Genomic DNA, 21,731 nt, shown 5'->3' on the forward strand with positions numbered 1-21,731 from the left:
CTTCCCGTCATCGTTGCTCTCCAGATCTAATATGGGTCATGATACTCGACCAGATTCCTGCAGATCTGGGAGACTAGGCACGACATATAAGGTACCTTCTTAGCAAATCCAATAAGTGTTAGTAGAATCATCCATTGAAAAGATATCTCACAGGTTTAACAGGAGGTGATTGCTGTATAATCATTGCTCACTAGAGCTATGGTGGGCCTGAAGTGAATCCCCATTGCATAAATATAACGATGGAAATGGATCATGACACCCAGCTGGATCAACTCAAGGCCACAAGATCAAGCCTGATAGATGAGGTATGTAATTAACTTGTCCTACAACATTCCCAAATCATGCATTGAAAAAAAAATGTCGTCCTGGTCTTGTGATGCGTCAATCACATGCCACCATATCTTTATATGGCAACGTCCTCGGTTTTCATTGTTGTGTAAATCTAACATTGACAATGGATCATGATTCCTGACTAGATGGGCTAAAAAATACGAAATAGATAATGACAAATCATGTACCTAGCTACTTATTACTCCATCCATCCTATAATATAAGATGTTACTACAGCCAATGTACTCATATATTGGTTGTAATAACATCTTATATTACAGGACAAAGGGAGTAGATCATAGATGCATTCGAAAAATCATGCCTTTTGAAACATAAAAGAAACGATATCGCTCAGCAGTTTGATTACCGGGGATAAATTATGTCATTTACAGGTCAGATCTGCGAGAGCGGCCAGGGGTAGAGCACCTTCAGCTACGATTAGGAAAGTCAGGTATTGGCTTTTTTCAGATGAACACCCTTCTAAAATATTTATATTGACGTGTCTGATTGCTTTATGCCGAGTAAGTATAGATCACTCTCCTTTTTCTTAGAGATTACTCACTCGTCATTACAATTTTTCAAAGCATTTTATATGGAGATGATGTGAGTTGTTGGGAGATGGTTAAGGTAGGCCATGCCTCTTTTATATCTTACTAGCTAATTTCTTGTTGTGTTACAATTGAAGGCATACATATTCTAATGGTTCAACACTAGTCGTGTCTGATATATATACCATTCTAGATTTTGGTCAGATTTGATTTGAGTATCTACCGGGTAATGCAAGAAAAGTTTTGATTTAGTTGAGATTTTAGTAAGGTTTGATTCGATTTGGGTATGACTAGGGGAAGGCAAGGGAAGTTTTTATTTAGTTAAGATAGTAGTAGTAGTAGTAGTAGTAGTAGTAGTAGTAGTAATAGTAGTAATAGTAGTAGTAGCAGCAGCAGCAGCAGCAGCGACGGTAGCTAGTTCAATCAAATGAATTGAAGAATTTGATGACTGTTCATAGACACATATTGTACCCTGCGAACCAGCTGGCTCTACATATACTCCCAGGTAACAATGGAACAGTCAGCTTGCGTAGCATTAGATAGGTTTTTTTCATAGTTTGTTAAACAAAACAATCTTCTAGGCATTATTGCTTGTTTTTTGACAGCCAAAACACTTCAAGTGGGACTAAGTTGTTTCAGGTAACCAATTATTTTGGGTAACTCTTCTTACTTTTCTGATAGAACTGTAGAGATTTCAAGATATTTTCTTAAATTTACCTTTCAACCATATAGAGTAAAAATTCTTACCATGATTCACTAGTTACGAGGTCCTCCCAAGAGGACAATACTATACAAAGCATCCTCTCTAGTTACGGGGTCTTCCCAAGGGGAAAATTCACGGTAAGCTTTTTTCATTCCATGGATTTGAATGATAAAATCAAGCAGAAATATGTAAGATAAGCATTTCTTCAAGACAAAAATATTAAGGCAGATTTACCCAGAACAACAAATCATCTCAAGGAACTTAGCCAACCTGAATCCACAGATCCATAATTGCATCACAGAAAAATAACCAAGATCCATTAATACATAATCACATCACATTAAAAATTAGCCCTACAATCCATTAACACAGAATTGTGTCGTAGAAGATAAAGCCCATACATCTTTTCTACCAACATAATTGTACAAGCGAGAATTCAATAGAGGATTATTATACATGCTGCTCCGGGTCCGTGATGGTCTCGAGAGCGGGCCGCTGGGCCTCTTGTAGGACCGTACTGAATAGTCCATGCACTGCACCTTGTCCTTCCCATTGCTCCCCATGCCTGGCCATCTTCCTCTACAACCCCAACCAAAATTGTCAGTACTACTATCTACTATGTACTACCCAAACCACCCATTAATGACAAAACAGAGTGGCAATCTGAGCAGAACGCTTCCATGAGAACCAGAAACAAAACAGTCGAGCAGAGGAGAGGAGGGCTGACGAGAATCTGGGAATGCCTGGTTAGGAACTTACTACCTAGCACCTCCATTTAAAAGTCCCAAAAGACTCGTGTTTCTATCCTTGCCTCTGAGAATTCATGCATCACTGGCTAGATACATTTTCTTCTAAATTCATTCTCATCCAAGTTTCTTTTTTGCATATAGATTACCACAAATCTTGTAAAACACACATGTGTTAGGATTACATTTATGGTAGATATTAATTTCTTGGCTGGAATTACCAATGGCTAGCTACCTCTACAAAATAGCCTGATCCATGACGTGGACTGTAATAACAAGTTGCTATCTATGGTATAAGTATCCATTCCTTAGAGAATTGGGTACATGTACCTAGCAAAGATAATTTGTCCATGTGACGAATCAGGGTGTTCTGTAGAAGTAGCCGTTGATAATTCCAGGCAAGAAATGAAAGCTTACCGGAAGTTACAATACTGCTAATCTATACGAAAAAGAAACAAACAAGCGCAAGTAAATTTAGAACAAAATACATCTTGCTCTAACGGTGAAGAATTCATAGTCAAGAACAGAAAGATGAGAATTCTGGGACTTTAAAAGGAGTTGCTAGGCGGCAAATTTCTCAACGGGCATTGCCCGATTATCCTGGTCAGCCCTCCTCTCCTCCGCCTAAGTTGTTGTCTTTCGTGGGGGGCAGAACCGACGCTTTCTTTTCAGGTTGCCATTTTGTCTCCTCTTTTTGTTTGGTTGGGCAGTGGATACCAGTAGCAGTAGTAACAAGTTTGGTTGGAGTTGATGCAGAATCCTTGTTTCTTGGTTGACACTCGGGTAGATGGCTGCCCAGCAGAACAAGGGGAAGGACAAGATGCGCTGCACGGATTTGCTGTTTGAGGATTCGGTACGGTCCTACAAGAGGCCCCGGCAGCCTGCTCCAGAGCAGGTATAAGTATACTACTTTATCAGATTGTGGTTGTAGGATTCTGCTGGTAGATAAGCTGTATGGGATTTATCTTCTTAGATGCAGTTCCGTGTTAATGGATTCTTGAGATAGTTTTCCTATGATATGATTCTGTATTAATGGATTAGCATAGGAACTGTCTTTGTGATGCGATTCTACATCAATGTGTTAGAGTTGGGCTAAATTTTTTGTGAGGATGATCTGTTGTTCTTGGTAAATATGGCTTAATTTCTTTCTCTGTACTTGAAATCTTACATATTTCTGCTAGTTATGATTCAGCTCCATGGAATGCAAAAAAGGCTTACCATGAATTGTCATCTATTTTCTAAACTTGTTAACATTTTGAGGGAAAATAATTAGCAGAAAATATAGATAAAAATCTTGTGTTGTATGCATTTCATACTTTGGCTCCAACTCTACCCTTTTCTTTCAAGTTATCGTGGCCTTGTTATTTCGAATATGTCATGCAAAAATATGACAGACCTCACCTGTACAACTATCTAACACTCTTCAGTTTTGCAGAATGCACATGGTTCCTTGACGGAAGCAGACGATGGAAGTGTAGGTACTGCTACATGATTGGGTGTAGTGGTGGTGTCACCAGCCTCAAGCACCATGTTGCCGGTGGCAGTAGCAGTGTAAGGGCGTGCCCGTCTCCTTCCAAAGATGTTTCTAATGAGATGAAACATTTGTTAGACAGTACGAGGCAGAAACCACATAAGCGGACCATGCCAAAAGGGGCTGTTGTGTAGCCGGCTATGGCCACAACCTCTGAGTCCAAGAACTCTGTGCCCTTGACCACAGGTGTACTGTGCTTCACACTAAGCGATTCGACAGTAATTTGTCTCAATATCATGAGGTATCATGTAACCTTCTATCGAATCGCTTAATGTGGAGCATAGTACACCTGTGGTCAAGGGTACAGACTTCTTGGATTCAGAGGTTGTGTCCATAGCCGGTTGCACAACAACCCCTTTTCGTGCGGTCCGCTTTCGCGGTTTCCGCCTCGTACTGTCCGACAAATGTTTCATCTCATTGAGACATCTTTGGGAGCAGATGGGCACGTCCTTAACCTGCCACTGCCACTAGCAACATGGTGCTTGAGGCTGGTGACACCACCGTTGCGACCAATCATTTAGCAGTACCTACATTTTTCACCATCTGCTTCCGTCAATCATGATACCATGTTCCCATCCCGTTCAATCCCTAATTTTCAAGGAACCATGTGCATTCTGCAAAAATGAAGAGGCTTAGATAGTTGTACAGGTGAGGTCTATCATTTTTTTTTTGCATGACATATTCAAAATAGCAAGGCCATCATAACTTGAAAGAAAAGGGCAGAGTTGGAGCCGAAGTATGAAATGCATATATACAACACAAGATTTTTATCTATTTTTTCTGCTAATTATTTTCCTTCAAAATGATAACAAGTTCAGGAAATAGATGACAATTCATGGTAAGCCTTTTTTGCATTCCACGTAGCTGAATCATAAAATCTAGCAGAAATATGTAAGATTTGTAGTCCAGAGAAAGAAATTAAGGAAGATTTACCAAGAATAACATATCAACCTCACTAGAAATTTAGCCCAACTCGAAGGAATTGATGCAGAATCGCATGACAGAGACAACCTAGTCCTATGCTAATCCATTAATTCACAATCATATCACCAAAAAACTAACCCTAGAATCCATTAATACTGAACTGCATCGAAGAATATAAATCCCATATAGCTTATCTATAAGCAGAATCCTACAACCACAATCTGATAAAGTATTATACTTATACCTGCTCTGGAGCTGGTTGCAGGGGCCTCTTGTAGGACCGTACTAAATCCTCGAATAGCGAATCCGTGCAGTGCATCTTCTACTTCCCTTGTTCTGTTGGGCAGCCATCTACTAGAGTTTCGACCAAGAAACGAGGATCCTGCATCAACTCCAACCGAACTTCTTACTACTGCTACTACTATCCACTCCCAAGGCAAACAAAAAGAGGAGACGCAGCGTGGGCTCAATCTGCCAGGTCTGGCGCTCAATCTGCCAGCGTGGGCTGTGGGCGGCACGGGCCAGCAGTTGCGGCCTTGGTTGGTTGTGGCTGTACGCGGTGGTGGCTTGACAGTGTCTGGTCGCGGTAGCATGGGTGCTGATGGCTCGGTGCTGTCCGGAGGCTGGTGGTGCGGGTCTCGGGTGGTACAGGAATGCGAATAGCTATGCTTCGACAGGTGGCGCAGAGCGGCGGCGGTCTTCCTTCCCTAGGACCGAGCTGATGACGCGTGGGGTTGGGGAGGTATCGACCATGGTGTCGAGCTTGCCGCACACACGACGACGGTGGCTTTGCCCTAGGGCTCGCGCTCGGGTGGGCCAGATTTGGACCAGAGGCGGGTCGGTGCGATAGCTCCGGGTAGGTGAGATTGGGCTCAACTCGTTGTGGTGGTTGGTGGTGGTGGTCAGGACATTGCTCTTATGTCGGGTAGATCGGCATTGTCTGCCATGGGCATGGCGTCGTGGGAGATTGGTCGGCGGTGGCTGTCAGTATTCACGAGATTGCGTCTCCCCTGTTCCATCGAGACTGGCTGGGGAAGCAGGCGTGGGTGCCTCCTACCATGGAGGCGTCGACCCGAGTCCCCTGACTAATTTCTGGCAATGAGTGAAAGGAGATGCCTTTTACTCTTCCTTTCGTGTGGTTGAGGCACTGTGATGTGAACGGTTGGATGTCGGGGTGACAGCTCCGGATGGTGGTTCGCATGGTGGGCTCTTCGGCGAGCACCATGGTGGCGGTGGTGGCTTTCCCTCTTGGTCGTGTGGGCGGAGGGTGGCTCGGACGCGCGCTCTGTCTTTGGCAGTGGCGCGCCCCGATCCAGACATGGGGATCTAGTCTCATTGCGCTTGTCCTGAAGACCTCGTGGTGGCACGAGGAAGTTGCCGAGCGAAAACTCCATGCTTAGTTGCCAACGACGATGACGCTCGCAGGCGCCGCTCTCTTCTTGAAGATGTCATCGTGGTATTTCTGTCCATGGCAGGGCTCCGGGTGAAGACCCTTTCCCGTCTAGACTTGGCAGCAGCGATGCTCAGCGCCGTTCTCCCTCTTGAGGGCGTTGTCATGAGCTTAGGTGTTATATGGCGTAGAGTGGCGTTGTACTCATCTTCCTGCATTCTCTTTCGGTAGCGTAGTCGCTTACGTTCTATGTGATCCGGTATCCTGGGATCAGCATTGTGTGAGGGCTACCTTAACATCTGTTTCATTCGGCCGTGTACTTGTTTAGTTGTTACTTTTATATATAAACTGGGGCGAAAGCCTGTTTCGAGGAAAAGGGTTCAAGGATGTTTTTTTTGTCATCAGTATTCCTGGAGATATAGATAGGAATATGATATATGTTACATAGCTCTTATTTATGTCACCGAGCTGATAATGAATTTGTTTCTCAAAGTGAAGGAATGGCTACAGGAGCTCTCGCAGAGTTTGTCGCATCACATCAATGCGGTCGACAGTGCTTCTATGTTATCTGGAAAAAAAAAACCTATTGTGCCTTTATCTAGCCAACTTTACAATGTGGCAAGATGCTTTTGAATACCTAATCCTATTCAGGGATTTTCAGCTTCCCCAAGTATTATTTCAAGTCAGATTTGGTTTGTAACTTTGTATGGTTGTGCTTGGCAGCTCTTCTCTTTGGCCATGAGTTTCAGGCCCAAATATATATCACCTAAACTTATATTTCTGTTTATTCTTGTTCTCAGCTGAGGTTTAAACATCATGTTGCAATTGGCAAATCTAATGTGTTCAGGATCCACCTGCAGTCCTTCTGTTTTCCTTGAGATTGACAGCAGGAGGTAGCTAGTGTGGACGTGACGGAAAATGACATTTGGTCAGATTTAACAGATTTGCTAAGAAACTGCACTAGAATTTTTGGCATTTGGGCTGGCAAAGTCAGCATGTTTATTTTGAATAAACACAAAGCATGGCTCGAACGTGGTTTGCATATATGCATCCGTTTGACCATACATGGTGATGTCACATAATCTTTCCTATACAAAAGAAGTGGTGTACGCACAGTTTTAAAAGTCATTTCGATTGTTTACACGACTGAAGTTTATGCTGTAGAAATTGGAGCGGCTGCTGAGACTGAGGTTGCTGCTGCTTCTCCAATACTTGTACTGTAATGGTTCACACATAGCTATCAGTACAGCACACTCTTGACTGAAATTCCATTTACATTCTCATTTCCAGGTCATTTCAGGACACATTCATAAATCCCAAGAACGCGGCATCAGGAACACAGCTGTCCCTGCTATAAGCATTCATTCATTTCCTCACACCACAGAGCTTTTCCCCGGACCATACGTGATACGTCCGACACGGCACAAGCTTGAGCGTATGTTTAAGATAGAAGTACCAGTGAGACCGTGACATGCTGAGGTACTTTGAAGACCATCTTGATCAAGCTTGCGTCTGTTCTCTGGATGCCCTCCAACTTTAGGAATTCATGAAATCAGGCTAGCTATCTCAGGAACAAGGGCAAGCATGCATGTTTTAGAGATGAAAAAAAGAACAAAGGTTGTCTATTCCAGTTCATTGAATGGAACTCTTAACCTGCTCGTGTGTCAATGCAATGCTCACTGCTTAGTAATTCAAAAATAAACCATGGTGGTTTTCCCTTCTTGACAGTCTAGAAAATGAACAAAAATAGAACTTAAATTAATTTGGAAGAGAGAATTAAAGTACATACCAGTGCTCAGGAATAGAATTACAATCAGCTAATTAAGATGGTGCAATACCAGCTGCAAGATTCAATTCTGTTGATGGCACAACCAACATAAGGCGTGCAACGTACCTCAGATTCAGCGCTACAAAAAAACAGCTACGAATTAACAGAGATGTTCGCAAAGATCACAAGGTTTTCGCTGCCCTTGTTTGCACGCAAACCACAGAGTTATGGTGAATGAGACATGCATGGCTCCATCTGGTTGAAGGCATATGATAGCTAGGCTAGTCGACGGGTGAAGAGGCCTCCAGCTGCTTCCAGGCAGCTGCCAACCGCTGTCAGCTTCAGCTTGCCCCCAAACACCAGGTACCTCTAAACTGTTGCTGACTCCAGATTCCAGATCAGGAATGCCGCCACAAATCATAACAGCAGATTATGAATGAACAAATTAAGATGTGCAACCTAACAATTTCCCAAAAGGCAGAAAGGTGCACAGTTAGGGTTTATGGTTTAGGTCTACATCAGCTTAAAGAATTTGTTAGGCAGCAAAATTGATCAAACAACACGTTATGCAGATGCAAAGATTCCCATTCTTTTTTCTCTGGAAGACGTACAGCTACAATTCGAAAGGGACTAAACAAGCAAACAAGCAAGTCTGTTCCTATCAAACAGTCATGGCTATAGACATGTTAGTCTGTTTATATGCTGACCGTTGAATGGTTCAACACACTGATGTGGTCCCTGTCTACAATCCCCTACCACTCTTCCACCCTGTTAGCCATCACAGGAACCCTATTGCAAGTTTCCAACTCAGACTCGCTTTCAAGTTAACGCGTGCAAGCAAAAAATAAAAACAAAAATGGCAGTGGCGAGTACCTCTTCGTCTCTCCGCCTCCTGCCTCTCCTCCTCCTACTCCTACTCGCTGCCACCAGCGAGGCCACCACATTCAAAATCATCAACCAATGCTCCTACACCGTGTGGCCAGCCACTCTGCCGGGAGGTGGCGTGAAGCTCGATCCGGGGGAGACGTAGGCGCTGAACGTGCCCGCTGGTACCTCAACAGGGCGCATCTGGGCGCGCACAGGCTGCTCACTCCTTGGCAAAGGCGGGTCATGCCAAACTGGCGACTGCAGCGGCTTGCTCACCTGTACGGTCAGTGGTAGATCGCCAAACACGCTGGGCGAGTTCAGGCTTGGCCAAGGCCAAAGTGATGATGATTTCTTCGACATCTCGCTCACTGATGGCTTCAACGTGCCCATGGACTTCCTGCCGGTGTCGGTTCAGGGAAAGTCAGGGTGCAGCAAGGGGCCGCGCTGTGCAGCCAACATCACATCGCAGTGCCCAAGAGAGCTGAAGGCTCCGGGAGGGTGTAACAATCCATGTATTAGGAGCGCAGAAAGCAATTGCAGTTACACAATTAACTCGGTCTTCTTTAAGCGGTTGTGCCCAGATGCCTACAGCAATCCCAACGATTTTTCCACTTTCACTTGCCCGACGGGCACAGACTACCAGGTCATCTTTTGTCCCCTGATTAATCAAGCAATATCGCCTACAGCTGAAAGTCCCCTGCCTGCGCCCCCAGCCGATGTAACACCTCCGACCCCAGGTACTCTTCCTGCAGCTATTGGGCCAGCAAGCATGAAACTGAAATCTGCCTCTGTAAGAATAGTTGTTGCAATTCTAGCTCCTGTAGGCGGCTTCATTTTGTTCACCATCATGATCCTCAGCATCTTCTTTATATGTAAACGAAGAACACAACGACAGAATGAGATGGAAGAAGAGGAAGAGTTTGGGGAGCTACAAGGAACACCAATGAGGTTCACATTTCAACAGCTAAAAGCAGCAACCGAGCAATTCGCAGACAAGCTCGGGGAAGGAGGATTTGGGTCTGTTTTCAAGGGACAATTTGGTGATCAAAGGATTGCAGTGAAACGTTTGGATCGAACTGGTCAGGGCAAAAGTGAATTTTCGGCAGAGGTTCAGACAATTGGCTGCATTCATCATATTCATCTGGTGAGATTGATTGGTTTCTGTGCAGAGAAATCCCATAGGCTCTTGGTATATGAGTACATGCCCAAAGGATCCTTGGACAGATGGATTTATTGTCGACATGACAATGATGCCCCTCCTTTAGATTGGAGCACGCGGTGCAAGATTATAACTCACATAGCTAAGGGCCTCTCTTATCTTCATGAGGAGTGCACAAAAAGAATTGCTCATTTGGATGTCAAACCGCAAAATATTCTCTTAGATGACAACTTCGATGCTAAACTTTCTGATTTTGGACTATGCAAGCTCATCGACAGGGATATGAGCCAAGTGGTTACCAGAATGAGAGGCACACCTGGATATTTAGCTCCTGAATGGTTGACATCACAGATCACGGAAAAAGCGGATATCTACAGCTTTGGCATCGTGGTCATGGAAATCATCAGTGGAAGAAAGAACCTTGACACTTCCCGGTCAGAAGAGAGCGTCCATCTCATCACCCTATTGGAGGAAAAGGTGAAGAATGATCAGTTGGTAGATTTGATTGACAATAACAGTAACGACATGCAAGCACACAAGCAAGATGTAATTCAGATGATGATGCTTGCAATGTGGTGCTTGCAGATTGATTGCAAAAAAAGGCCTAAAATGTCAGAGGTGGTAAGAGTATTGGAAGGTACCATGAAAGCAGACCTCAACATAGAACATGAGTTTGTTGTAACAACTCCTGCAAATTTTAGTAGCACAGGAAATGTGAGCTCTTCAACTCCACCTCTAGCCTCAGATGTATCAGGCCCCAGGTGAAACGAGACAATTCTGACCTGCATAATAAGTGAGTAGTAGATTCTCATATGTAAAATAATAAGTCCATGGTCTTTTGTATCTTATTAAATTATTACAATTCTTGAGTTATGCTAACCTGCATAATATCTCAGTATTGCAAACCTTCCTCCGTCCACAACAGATGAACTCTTTTTTATTCCTTTGAGCTCCACCTGAATTGCTCTTCAGCTCCACCAGTAGCACAAATCTGATTTGAGCTATCATGGTTGAAATTACTAACAAGTTTTAAAATTCGCATTGCTCCAATAAAGCAGAGAAGTAAATGGACAGTCGAATGGACTAACTAACAAACACCGATTAGTTGGTATGTTACTGCAAGTGCCTTTATGTTCTGCAGCATTTCCACTTGTTTTTTATGACATTAGGTACGGCTTGATTTCCTCAAAAGGAGAAAAGGTGGTTCAAACCTCGCCATTACGAGAAAACTGTAAAATGCACATGCATTGATAAATTTTTGCTCCTTCTTAAACACCACAGATAACCAAAAAGTGTTGATAGTTGATGAGATGTTATTCTTGCTTCCACTGACTGTGAGAGGATTTTGCTACATTTTCAATACAACGAATTCAGATTCCTAGCTTGCAAAAATGTGAGTAGGAGGAGGAACTCAGATTTAAATTTAGCTTGCAAAGCTCATAAACTAACTGTCCTCGATCTTGTCCAGTTACTACACACATATATCATTTTCATCAATTAAGGTCACAGTGCCACACAGATACTCGATCTTGATCCATATTACCTGGGTCCCCCCCCCCCCCCCCCCCCAATGAGGTTCTTCTAAACCTAACACTATCCCAGCCCTGTAATCGTATGACCAGCGAGGGAGGCAATTCAAGGACCTGATCAGTGGTGAAGTCAATGTTGCCGCTTCAGTACTCCAGAGATATTAAGATGACTAATTTGCATTCTTTAAATATTGGCCAGAGGACCCAAGATAACAAGGCTCTGGCCATCCTTTTCTGTTGCACGGGAACCACAGAATCATCATGGTGAGTAAGATATTTTTGTCAGTAAAGACGTCCTGGTCTTGAGCAGATTCCAAGCAGCTTCTGAGCCTCTACAACAGATGAATAATTCAACCTTTAAAGTTTTCACATGTGAAGAGAAAGCTGAGAAATGCACTGTATGAAAGCAAATTGGGATTTCGAGATAATAATAAAAACCAGATGTTTAGTAGCAACAAATGCTTTTTGTACTGACAATAATCCACTATGTTTGGAAAGGCAGGAAGTTCGTTTATGCGTCTCTAAGCTCTCTTTGTTGCTTCACAGTTCATATGCAAAACTCCAGTTTTATTTGGAGCGGCCAACATGCAGACATAACAAAAAATCTTTTTTTTCATAAGAGGGCAAAAAAAGGACTTTACACATACTTCTGCAATAGTAGAACTTCTGTTTCAGAAAATGACTCGTTTTGTGGGGACTGCTGAAATTAAGAGTTTTTTTAACAAATAAAAATGCACAATGAGAGATTTGCTATACAAGGGTGACCAGAGGGCAGAGGAAGTAGTGATGTGCATCAAGTTCTTATGTCTAGAAAGATGGCTCTGCTTCCTCAAAAGATGGAAAATATGGCTTTCAACTGTTTAACTTGTCGTGCTCAGAAAATATTTAAATTCTACTCCCTCCGTCCCAAAATAAGTGTCGCTGATTTAGTACAAAATTAGTGCAACTTTGTACTACATCAATGACACTTATTTTGAGACGGATGGAGTATAATATTTTCTGAAGTTTGGAACAATATCTTTCAAGTCAGCTGTTTACGGCTGTCGCACGGTTGTGTTGGAAATGCTGAGTAGGTGGAGCTCGGATGACGGTCCATGGGTTGATAACCAAGATAAGCTTCGAGACAAAATAATCACGGGGCAAAAACTAGAATCGGTAAGGAAGCTTGTCAACTATAATGATGCCTCCTAATGATTGGTTTTTCCTCTGCACCAGCCGCCAACGGATGAACCCAAGCCATGAAAATGTCCAACTATACCAAGACATACAGAGATCACTACATCAGGAAGACATATAGACATCAGTACATCAGCTATGCCATGTTTAATCCCATTTGGTTTTCGGCTCACCATATAATGCCATTCCGCTGCACCAAATCATCGCGTAAATTGCAATACAGAGGTTAGATTGACCTGCCTGACGTTCGTGTGGTTCATCCCCATCCTTATCCTTGACCTGCCGTGCTTGTCCCTACTGAAGAACCCTTGCGTGAGTATTTCATCATCGAATTGCTGGCCGAGCGAGTAATTGATGAGGGATTTGGTTAGTTACCTCCACTGATGAGGATTGAGGGGGATCAAGCCGAAGGCGGCAGCGCGGTTCCGCGCGGCTGCTGATGAGGCGTGGTGGAAAGATGGGCGCGATAAATGGCGGCAGCAATGCCCTGCGGCCAGACGGCCCAGCTCACCGGCGACTTCGCCGCGGATGGGGCGCCGCCGGGAACGGCTGGAGGAGAAAGGTGTTTTTTTTAGACAAATATTGTTTATTTTAGGGGCAAGGAGGAACGTTGAACATCTTTTGTAGCGCTTCAGCTCTGTTTCTAATATGCCTAAAAAAAAGCTCTGTTTCTAATAAAATTACAAGTGGTTCTAAAAAAACCTCTGTTTCTATTTATCCCTCAAAGAAAATTAGCACTACAAAAAGCTTTGTTTCTCTTTCAGGGAGTTTTCCATCTGTTTTTTTTTATTTCGGTCGGTTTATTCAAATTAAAAAATTTCCACGAGTTAAAAAAAATTGACTTGAAAAAATCTTCATAAACCTTTTGTAAATGAATTCAAAATGTAAATAAATTTTTACTAGCAGTCAGACATGGACATAGAAGTTGGAGCTCTGCTTTCTTAGTATAATTAAGATAGATAGTTTCTTTCGAGTGCGGCGATTCGGTGCCCAAGCTCATCTGCACTCTGGAAAAAAAATCACAATTTAAAAAAATAAAAAAAAACCTTTTTTGCATGGTAGAAAATTTATTAGGTGAGGTCCACTCCAATTTTCATGTTATTTGGACATCTGAGTAGTTCCAGCAAAAAAAACAAATTGGGTAAGAACATGAACAATAAACTTTTTACGGACCCTGAATTTGTCTTTTTTGCCGAGAGCTACTCAGATGTCCAAATGATTTGGAAATTGTAGCGCACCTCACGCATCAAATTATCTACCATGCAAAAAAAATGTGGATTTTTAATTTTTCTATTATTTGTTTTGATTTTTTTCTTCAGCGCGGGTGGAGATGAGCTCGGAAGTGGATTATCGGTTTCTTTCTTTTTTTTGCGGGAAAACATCCGATCTATTCACCTTCAATCATGGAAGTACAGCGAACATCAAAAATAAAAAAAATTACATTCAAATTCGTAGACCACGTAGAAATGACTACAAGTGCTGAAGCGAGCCGAAGGCGCGCCGCCGTTATCACCCCTCCCTTACTAGAGCCGAGCAAAACTTGTTGCAATAGACAGTCGGGAAGTCATCGTGCTAAGGCCCCATAGGACCAGCGCACCAGAACAGCAACCGCCGCCAATAAAGAGCAGCGTAGATCAGAGTGATCCAACCTCAAAACACACGAACGTAGACGAACGACGAACAGATCCGAGCGAATCGACCAAAGATAGATCCGCCAGAGACACACCTCCACGTGCCCACCGGCTATGCTAGATGCACCACCGGAACGAGGGCTAGGCGGGGAGAACCTTATTCCATCTTCAGGGGGCCGCCACCGTCTCTCCTTCTGGAGTAGCACACAACCCTAACAAATCTCGAAGACACATCTAAAAACAGAGCCGTCCCACCGGTAAAGGTCGGGATCCACCACGCCCCCATGGCCCTAAGACCATCGGAGACGAGGCGGACCGACGAAAGTATTGGCGGGAGGCAGATAACTCTAATTTTCTGAGGAGGAGGCGGCCACAAGGTATGGCGTTTTTTTGTACATCGGTTTCTTTCTTTCTCCTATGCTTTTCTGTTTGGGTGTGTATTATGGGATCTGTAAGTTTAAAGAACATTCTTTTCTAAAGCAAACAACCGTACTTTTCAAATTGGTTGTGTCATGTACTCCCGTTCTTATAATATAAGAGCGTTTTTGACACTACACTGGTGTTGATTAATTAACCGAGTCATGTACCTGTTGAGTGTCTGTCTTGTAGCCACGTTTTTAATGTAGCTAGAGGCTTTTGAATACCAAAAGTCCGGTGGATTTGAGCTCCCCCAAGTAATATTACAGGTTTGATTTTCATCGCATACTCTTCTGTTACATGTCCAGGCTTCTTTAGCCAGGAGGATATATTTTGAACTGAATTACTGATTGCATTTACCATCATAAAAAAAGAGAAGAGGTAAATACACCCGAAGTCATAAAACTTGCACGCGATGATCAGTTTGGTGCACAAACTTATAAAATATGTGTTTCTAGTCATTAAACTTGCACGAGCGTTCATATACGATCACATTTATGTACACGGACCTATCCATGGCCTATGTGGCATTCCAGTGTGGCCAGGGCCCACTGTCATCCGCTGTAGCATGTAGATCTGCAGAGAAGCCTTTGGTTTTTTTTTTCGTATTAAGCCCCTAAAAATAAAATGAAAAAACAAGCGAGGTGGGGTTTTGAAGCTGCAACGTGCCCTAGTAGTCTCACATGGACAACCACCAGACTATTGATCATTCATGTCTATATAGCACGACTAATTTCTGTATCATATAAACAATGACTGAAAATAAAATTTACAAGAAATGTAACACGGAAAAAATGAGCACCGTGGCTCGACCATGTGACCATGTGGTCAAGGTTAACTAACATTACCACCGACAACACAACACGTCCGGATGTATGAAAACAATTTATATTCTTTTGTTTGTGACATTCAAAAAATATTTATGTGTTACAAAAAAAGGTGCGCGGCATTTTAAAAAGTTTCAAAAACTTGTATTTGAAAAAATGTTAATCAAAACAACACTTCCAGATTAACATTTTTTCAAATACAAGTTTTGAAACTTATGTGTATTGAAACATATACTCCATATGATACACATATGTTTTGATGTTTTAAATACTCCAGTATACATCTATGTTTTGATACACATATATTTTAAATACTCCAGTATACATCTATGTTTGGAGTATTTTAAAAAAAATATGCTTAATACTTTTTAAACATATGATTAACAATTTTTCAAACACAAGTGTTAAAAAGTTTTGAAATATTTTTCAACTGTGTTTTTAACATTTTCGGATGGTACGAAACATTTTAAAGCTACACAAACAGTTTTATACATTGTATAGGCATTTAAAAAAATGTCATGACCAGTTTTTTTGGAATGCATGAACATTTTTAAAATGCAACGTATCATTTTTAATTATACAAATGAGGTTTACAATGTTTAAACATTTTTTTGAATGTCACACACCTTTTTTTGTAACACATAAACATTTATTAAATATCACAAACACAAGAATATAATTTTTTTTCTTACATAGAACAAGAAGGAATAACAACATGAAAAATAGTTATCCCATTTGGATATGTTGTGTTGTCGAAGCCCGGTGGTAATCTTAGTTAACGTTGACCATGAGGTCACATAGTCGAGTCACGGTGCTCCCTTTTTTCGGGCTACATTTCTTGTAAAATTGATTTTTCGGCCGTGTTTATATGATATAAAAATTATTCGTGCTACCTAGACATGAATGGTCATTGGTTTGGTGGTTGTTAACCCGAGCCTAGTAGGGGCACGTCCCTAGTTGGTAACCGAACCATCCCTTGTTTTTCCATTTTATTTTAGGGGCTTTATACGTAAATAAAAATCATTTCATTTTAGGGGCTTAATAAGTTAAACAAATAGGTGCATAATACGTAAATAAAGAAAAAGCCTGCAGATCTACCATGCGTCGCGGGCTTACAGTGGGCCCTAGCCATGCTGGCATGCCACATAGGCCACGGGTACGTCTGCGTACATGGAATGTGACCGTATATGAACGTTTGTGCAAGTTTGATGACCAGAAATACGTATTTTACAACTTTGTGCACCAAACTGACCGTCACGTGCAAGTTCTATGACTCCTGATGTATTTACCTGAAAAGAGAATGTAATCATGGTTCGGAATAACACTATGTTCAAGGAAATCAGCACAAGTTCATTATTTTAGTTATACAGAAATGGTAATAATTTGGTAACACTATGTTCACTTGGAACTAAAGGAAGAATAATTGTATGTCGTGGTAATAGTTTGGTTGATGCAGTTCACATTGTGGGGTTAAAGATCCAGGTATCATCATATAATATTAATATATCTGGGAAATCCACACAAGAGAAAATTTGTTCTTGGGGAATTTGGCTGAAACGAGACACGGAGAAGCAATTAGCAGCTTGCGGATTCCTAAACTACGCCCATGGTTCGAAACAAGAAACAGTGGTAGAATAGAAGAAGAAAACTAGATGCATGGCCACATATTAATTAGCAGGAGATGAAATGATCTAGCACCAATCTGTTAGTTAGGACTCAGGAGTAGTACTACTAATCTCTGTAGCCAGTTGAAAACTATGTCTCCAAATGCTCCTTAGCTGCGCTACAACAAAGAGGGAAATGTCTGACGAAGCTGAAGAAAAATATTTGGTGCGCAGATGCAGCCGTCGGGTGAAGAGAATGGGGGCCCAACACCACCACTAAGCCCAGTGCTACAACCACGGGTGAACTCACTCGTCTCTGCTACTCCCACTCCGCTCCCCGTCCCTCCGTGTGTGGCTGCTAGGTCTTGCCGCCGCCCAAATGAACCCGAGCAAGGACGGCGACCGCCGCCTCCATTCCCAAGCCCACGCGAGTGATGAGGCCGTCGGAGTGACCCGCCGCATCCCCAGCTTCACGCCAGCGAGGAGGGAGCCCGTTCCCAGATCCACGCGCCTGGCGAGGGCGCCGGAGCGATCCGTCGCCGCGGAATCTTCCCGGCGGCGCTGGCCTCGCCGATCCTCCTCCGTCTTCCGCCGCAGCCCTCCTCGCTCGTCCGGGCCTCCGCGGTCTGTAAGCAGTGGCGATGCGCGGCCACCGACGCCAAGTTCCTCCGCCGCTTCCGCCTCCACCACCGGAAGCCGCCCCTCCTCGGCCTCTTCCACCGCCGCAAGGATGATATCGTCTTCACCCCCATCATGGACCGTCCCGACCGAATCCCTCCAAGTCGTTTCGACCTGCATCTCCTGGACACCGACAGCCATACCATGTGGATGGTCGAACTGCTTGATTGCCGCCACGGCCGCGTCCTTCTCATGGACACACTGTGGGACGAGGTCATCGTGTGCGAACCTATCACCGGGGAGCAGCACCGCTTGACCGTTCCGCCAGAGTTCGTAAGGAATCGCTTCACCGGGGCTGTGCTCTGTGCTGCCATCGACCATGACCACGTGCACGGAAGCTGCCACTCGAGCCCATTCAACGTGGTGTTGATCTCCGCTCTCGGAGGGAATAATCAACCTATCGCGTGTGTTTACTCCTCGGAGACTGGTGAATGGGGTGATATCATTCCATCAACCGTTTCATTTGAGCTTTTTTATGACCATACCCCTGGGTTGCTTGTTGGTAATGCCCTTTACTGGTTGTTGGATTCTATAAGCAATGATATACTTAAGTTTGATTTGGATGAGCAGAGCCTAGCTGTGATTAGGGGGCCTCCTCTTACAAATGATTTTCGCCATGGTAGTCATTGCATCATCCAGGCTGGGGATGGCGCGATTGGGTTCGCCATATTGTCTTACCCTCACTTACAAATGTGGCAGAGGAATATCAACTTTCACGGTGTTGCCACATGGGTGCTATGGAAAACAATTGACATGCCTATGATTATTGGGCTCCCTAAACAGATTCAAGGAAAGAGGACACTTATAAGACGCATATTGGGATCCCTTGAGGATAGTGATGAAATACTTCTATCTGTGGGCCGTGGTGCATATAAGGTTCAACTTAAGTCGATGAAGTCTAAAAAACTTTGTGAAAACAGCTATTTAACTCGATATCATTCTTTCAACAGTTTCTATCCTCCAGGTGATTTTTCATCCTTAGTCCTCATAATGTAGGAGTAACTTAATCTCGGTGTGTTCTATACATGCATGTTCGAATACCTCCTGTCATGATTCTCAAGTGTAACTGCTTAAACTTAGTTACCGTCCATTTGCTACATAGACAAACTTATAGCTAATATATGTTATCATTCAATATATTTGTCTTCATGCTTCATATTCATTTCCTAGACAGACAAGCTTATGGCCTTCTTCTGTGTTATCATTCAACGTAGTTGTATCCATCCTGCAAGTGACTTATGTAACACACCTTTTTTCCGCATTTGTTGTCTCTAATCAGGCTCTGTTTACTTCATTTGAATACCCAAGATCACTTTTGCTGCTAGTGTTTATGAGTTTTCACGTGTTTCTATTTTGTCTTCTTGAAATGAGGAGTGATGAGTTAAATGAGATCAATGCTAGGCCATGTCTTCCTTTCTTATAAGCTAAACTTTATTATGAGATAGCTATGTATATGTATATTGTTTAAATGAATATTCCTTAAAAAAGCAACATCTATAGTTTTATTTCTTACTAGTTAGTTGTAAAACGTAAATACAAGAGTACATCTTTTTCTTATATTTGTCAATTCATCTATGTAACTCACTGTTGCCTTCTCATATCCATTTGTATTTTTGTTGAAACTTTATTAAATGATTGCCTTATGCTTCTAGGCACATCCATTGCTGGTGGATTTGATGGAGCTGACAAGATGCATGATACGCAAGGTGATTGTTTGGTTTGATGTTCTAATGTGCTGAAATGGTAATAGGTAAGAATCTTCTGAATATAGTTTGTGAGATTTAAACTGTTTGATTTTCACTTTGGGAAATATTTGATGGCCAGTGTGGTTAGCATGTACCCTCAAACTACTGTCCATTCGACTATAGGGATTCACACATGCTAATAACGCAGAAAAAAATTAAAATGGTGGTGATGCTAAGTAAAAAATTGCTCTTTTTTGGATCATAAATGATATGCAGACGTTGTATCCCCAGAGCTCCCCTTTGGTTTAGCTGTTTCATAATCTATAAGTTGCAATCAATATATATTACTCCCTCCGTCCCAAAATGTAAGACGTTTTTTAACACTACAGTAGTGTTAAAAACGTCTTACATTTTGGGATGGAGGGAGAAGTTGCCAATTTCGTTACTACAAGCATCAGCTGCATCTCCATCACCTCACAAATTCATGTGATAAGGTTGGAAGATTTACTTTGTTGCCATCTGTATTTCGAGGAGATATAGTTAGCAATATGATATAGCTCTTCCTTTTTAGGGGGTGGAGGTGGGGGTATTGTATAGCTCTTCTTTATGTTGCTGTGCTGATCATGAGTTTGTACACATGTCTTGTTCATACACTTTTACATACTCCTATATGTTACTGTTAGAATTTATCTGTATCTGTATCAAGTTAGTAACAGATTAGTGTTTTGTTTTCCCCAGGTGAAGAAGGGCTGCTGAAGATGTTAGTTGTCACTGAATTTGTCGCATTCCATAAATGTTGTCGGCATTGTTTATACGTTACCTAAAACAACTTACTGTGTCTTATTCTAGCCAAGTCTCTATAATGTAGCAAGATGCTTTTGAATACCTGATCCAGGGAATTTCAGCTTACTAGTAGTCGGATTTCGTAGTCTCTTGTTTCTGTTGAGCCATGATAGTTTCAGTGCCATGTCACCAAAACGTGTTTGTTTGAGTGTGCTTGTGAGCTGCGGTTTGAAAAGCATGTCTACTTTCTTGTCTTGAAAGTGAGTTTTGTTTTGCTGCCGCTTGTCCAATACTTACCTTGTAATGGTTCATATGAGCCAGAGTACTCATCATTGACTCAGCTATTTGTTGCTGAAGATACTCAAAATCGCAGAAACTGGACAGCTGAAACACATTTTCAAAACTGCGAGTAGAGTAGCATACTTGTTGGCAAGTGGAATTAAACCTGTAGGTGTGTGCTTTTACAGTTTGATTGAGAAGCTCATATGTTCCTGTAGATTGAGAAGCATGTCGAGTACCTCCTGGTGGCAAAGCTTTCTGCAGCAGTCTAGTATTGTTCCAAATTGTTCAGGTCTGAAGGTGTTGCCTTTTATGTTGTGCGGCTTGCTTGCATTGGTTGCTCCTCAACCTGAACTGAACACATTTTCTTTATTCAGTGTGTAGTGGAGGAAGGAAATGGCACAGACAGAGTACTTCTCTGTAGATTCGTGTGCTGGAAATGTTCAACGATCTATGCTCGACTGCATTGATAAAAAAGAAAAGAAATAAAAACAGTGTTTGAGCATAAACAGAAGCCTGTCTGCCTGTCGTTGTGCGGCTTGTTTGAAGTACACTGCTGCATGCATTAGTCTTTTGCCCGGTCGCGCCAGACCACACGCCTCATACTCGCTGTTTCTAACTCAAGCGTGCCATAGCTGTAACCATCTGACTTGTGTGATATGTTTGATTGTGCTGATGATGCTTTCATCCCTATGTTCCTGTAGGCTGTAGCTGCAGTGAGTGTGATTGTGATGATGCTTTCATCCCTTGCACACAGCTTTGCAAGCGCAAATCCTAAATATACTGATTGGAAGAATTATAGAAAAGCCCTCTAGCTGTCAAATGGAACAAAAAACGGCTTCATTTGTTTAGCATTTTACATTTGGGTGTCAACATAAAAAAAGTTCATATTTATTTAGCTTTTAAAATTTTCATAACGGTTTGAAAGCCATATTGTTCCATCTTTTGAGGGAACCGATCCATCTTTTTAAACTTGAGAACTTGATTCATTTGACACTATTGTACAACAGATCTCTCTCATTGTGCAGGAAAAATTGTTAAAAATCTATGAATTTGAGCACGTTGCGCAAAACGAGTCATTCTGCTGAAACGTAAGTTGTATTATTGTAGAAATGTGTGCATAGTCCATTTTTGCCCTCTTCTATAAACGAAAGGA

At 42.4% G+C, this 21,731-nt stretch overlaps 1 protein-coding gene, 1 long non-coding RNA gene and 1 pseudogene across 11 annotated transcripts; 2 read left to right on the forward strand and 1 right to left on the reverse strand.

Moving 5' to 3' along the window:
• Positions 1-7,771: 7,771 nt before the first annotated feature.
• LOC147978285 (uncharacterized) lies at positions 7,772-13,274 on the reverse strand. 10 transcript variants are annotated; one of them, XR_015618055.1, is made up of 8 exons: positions 13,047-13,274; positions 12,912-12,968; positions 11,610-11,827; positions 10,847-10,957; positions 10,608-10,748; positions 10,283-10,428; positions 8,011-8,079; positions 7,772-7,901 (listed from the first exon to the last, which is right to left on the reverse strand). It is a non-coding gene; the product is annotated as an uncharacterized LOC147978285 (long non-coding RNA). The 10 variants fall into 10 exon arrangements; XR_015618050.1 differs by having other exon boundaries at positions 8,011-8,399; XR_015618052.1 differs by lacking the exon at positions 7,772-7,901 and having other exon boundaries at positions 7,975-8,399; positions 12,912-12,965.
• Positions 8,393-21,731, forward strand: part of LOC125542588 (uncharacterized) — a 252,253-nt pseudogene continuing 238,914 nt past the window's right edge.
• LOC147978286 (uncharacterized) lies at positions 17,605-20,684 on the forward strand. Its single transcript, XM_087546204.1, has 3 exons — positions 17,605-18,792; positions 19,481-19,578; positions 20,252-20,684. The coding sequence occupies exons 1-2, from the start codon at positions 17,904-17,906 to the stop codon at positions 19,549-19,551; spliced, it is 960 nt and encodes a 319-aa protein (XP_087402330.1). The 5' UTR covers positions 17,605-17,903; the 3' UTR covers positions 19,552-19,578; positions 20,252-20,684.

Source organism: Triticum urartu, chromosome 3A (genome assembly GCF_056163025.1).
Source record: "Triticum urartu cultivar PI428250 chromosome 3A, HENAU_Tu73, whole genome shotgun sequence".
Taxonomy (NCBI): domain Eukaryota; kingdom Viridiplantae; phylum Streptophyta; class Magnoliopsida; order Poales; family Poaceae; genus Triticum; species Triticum urartu.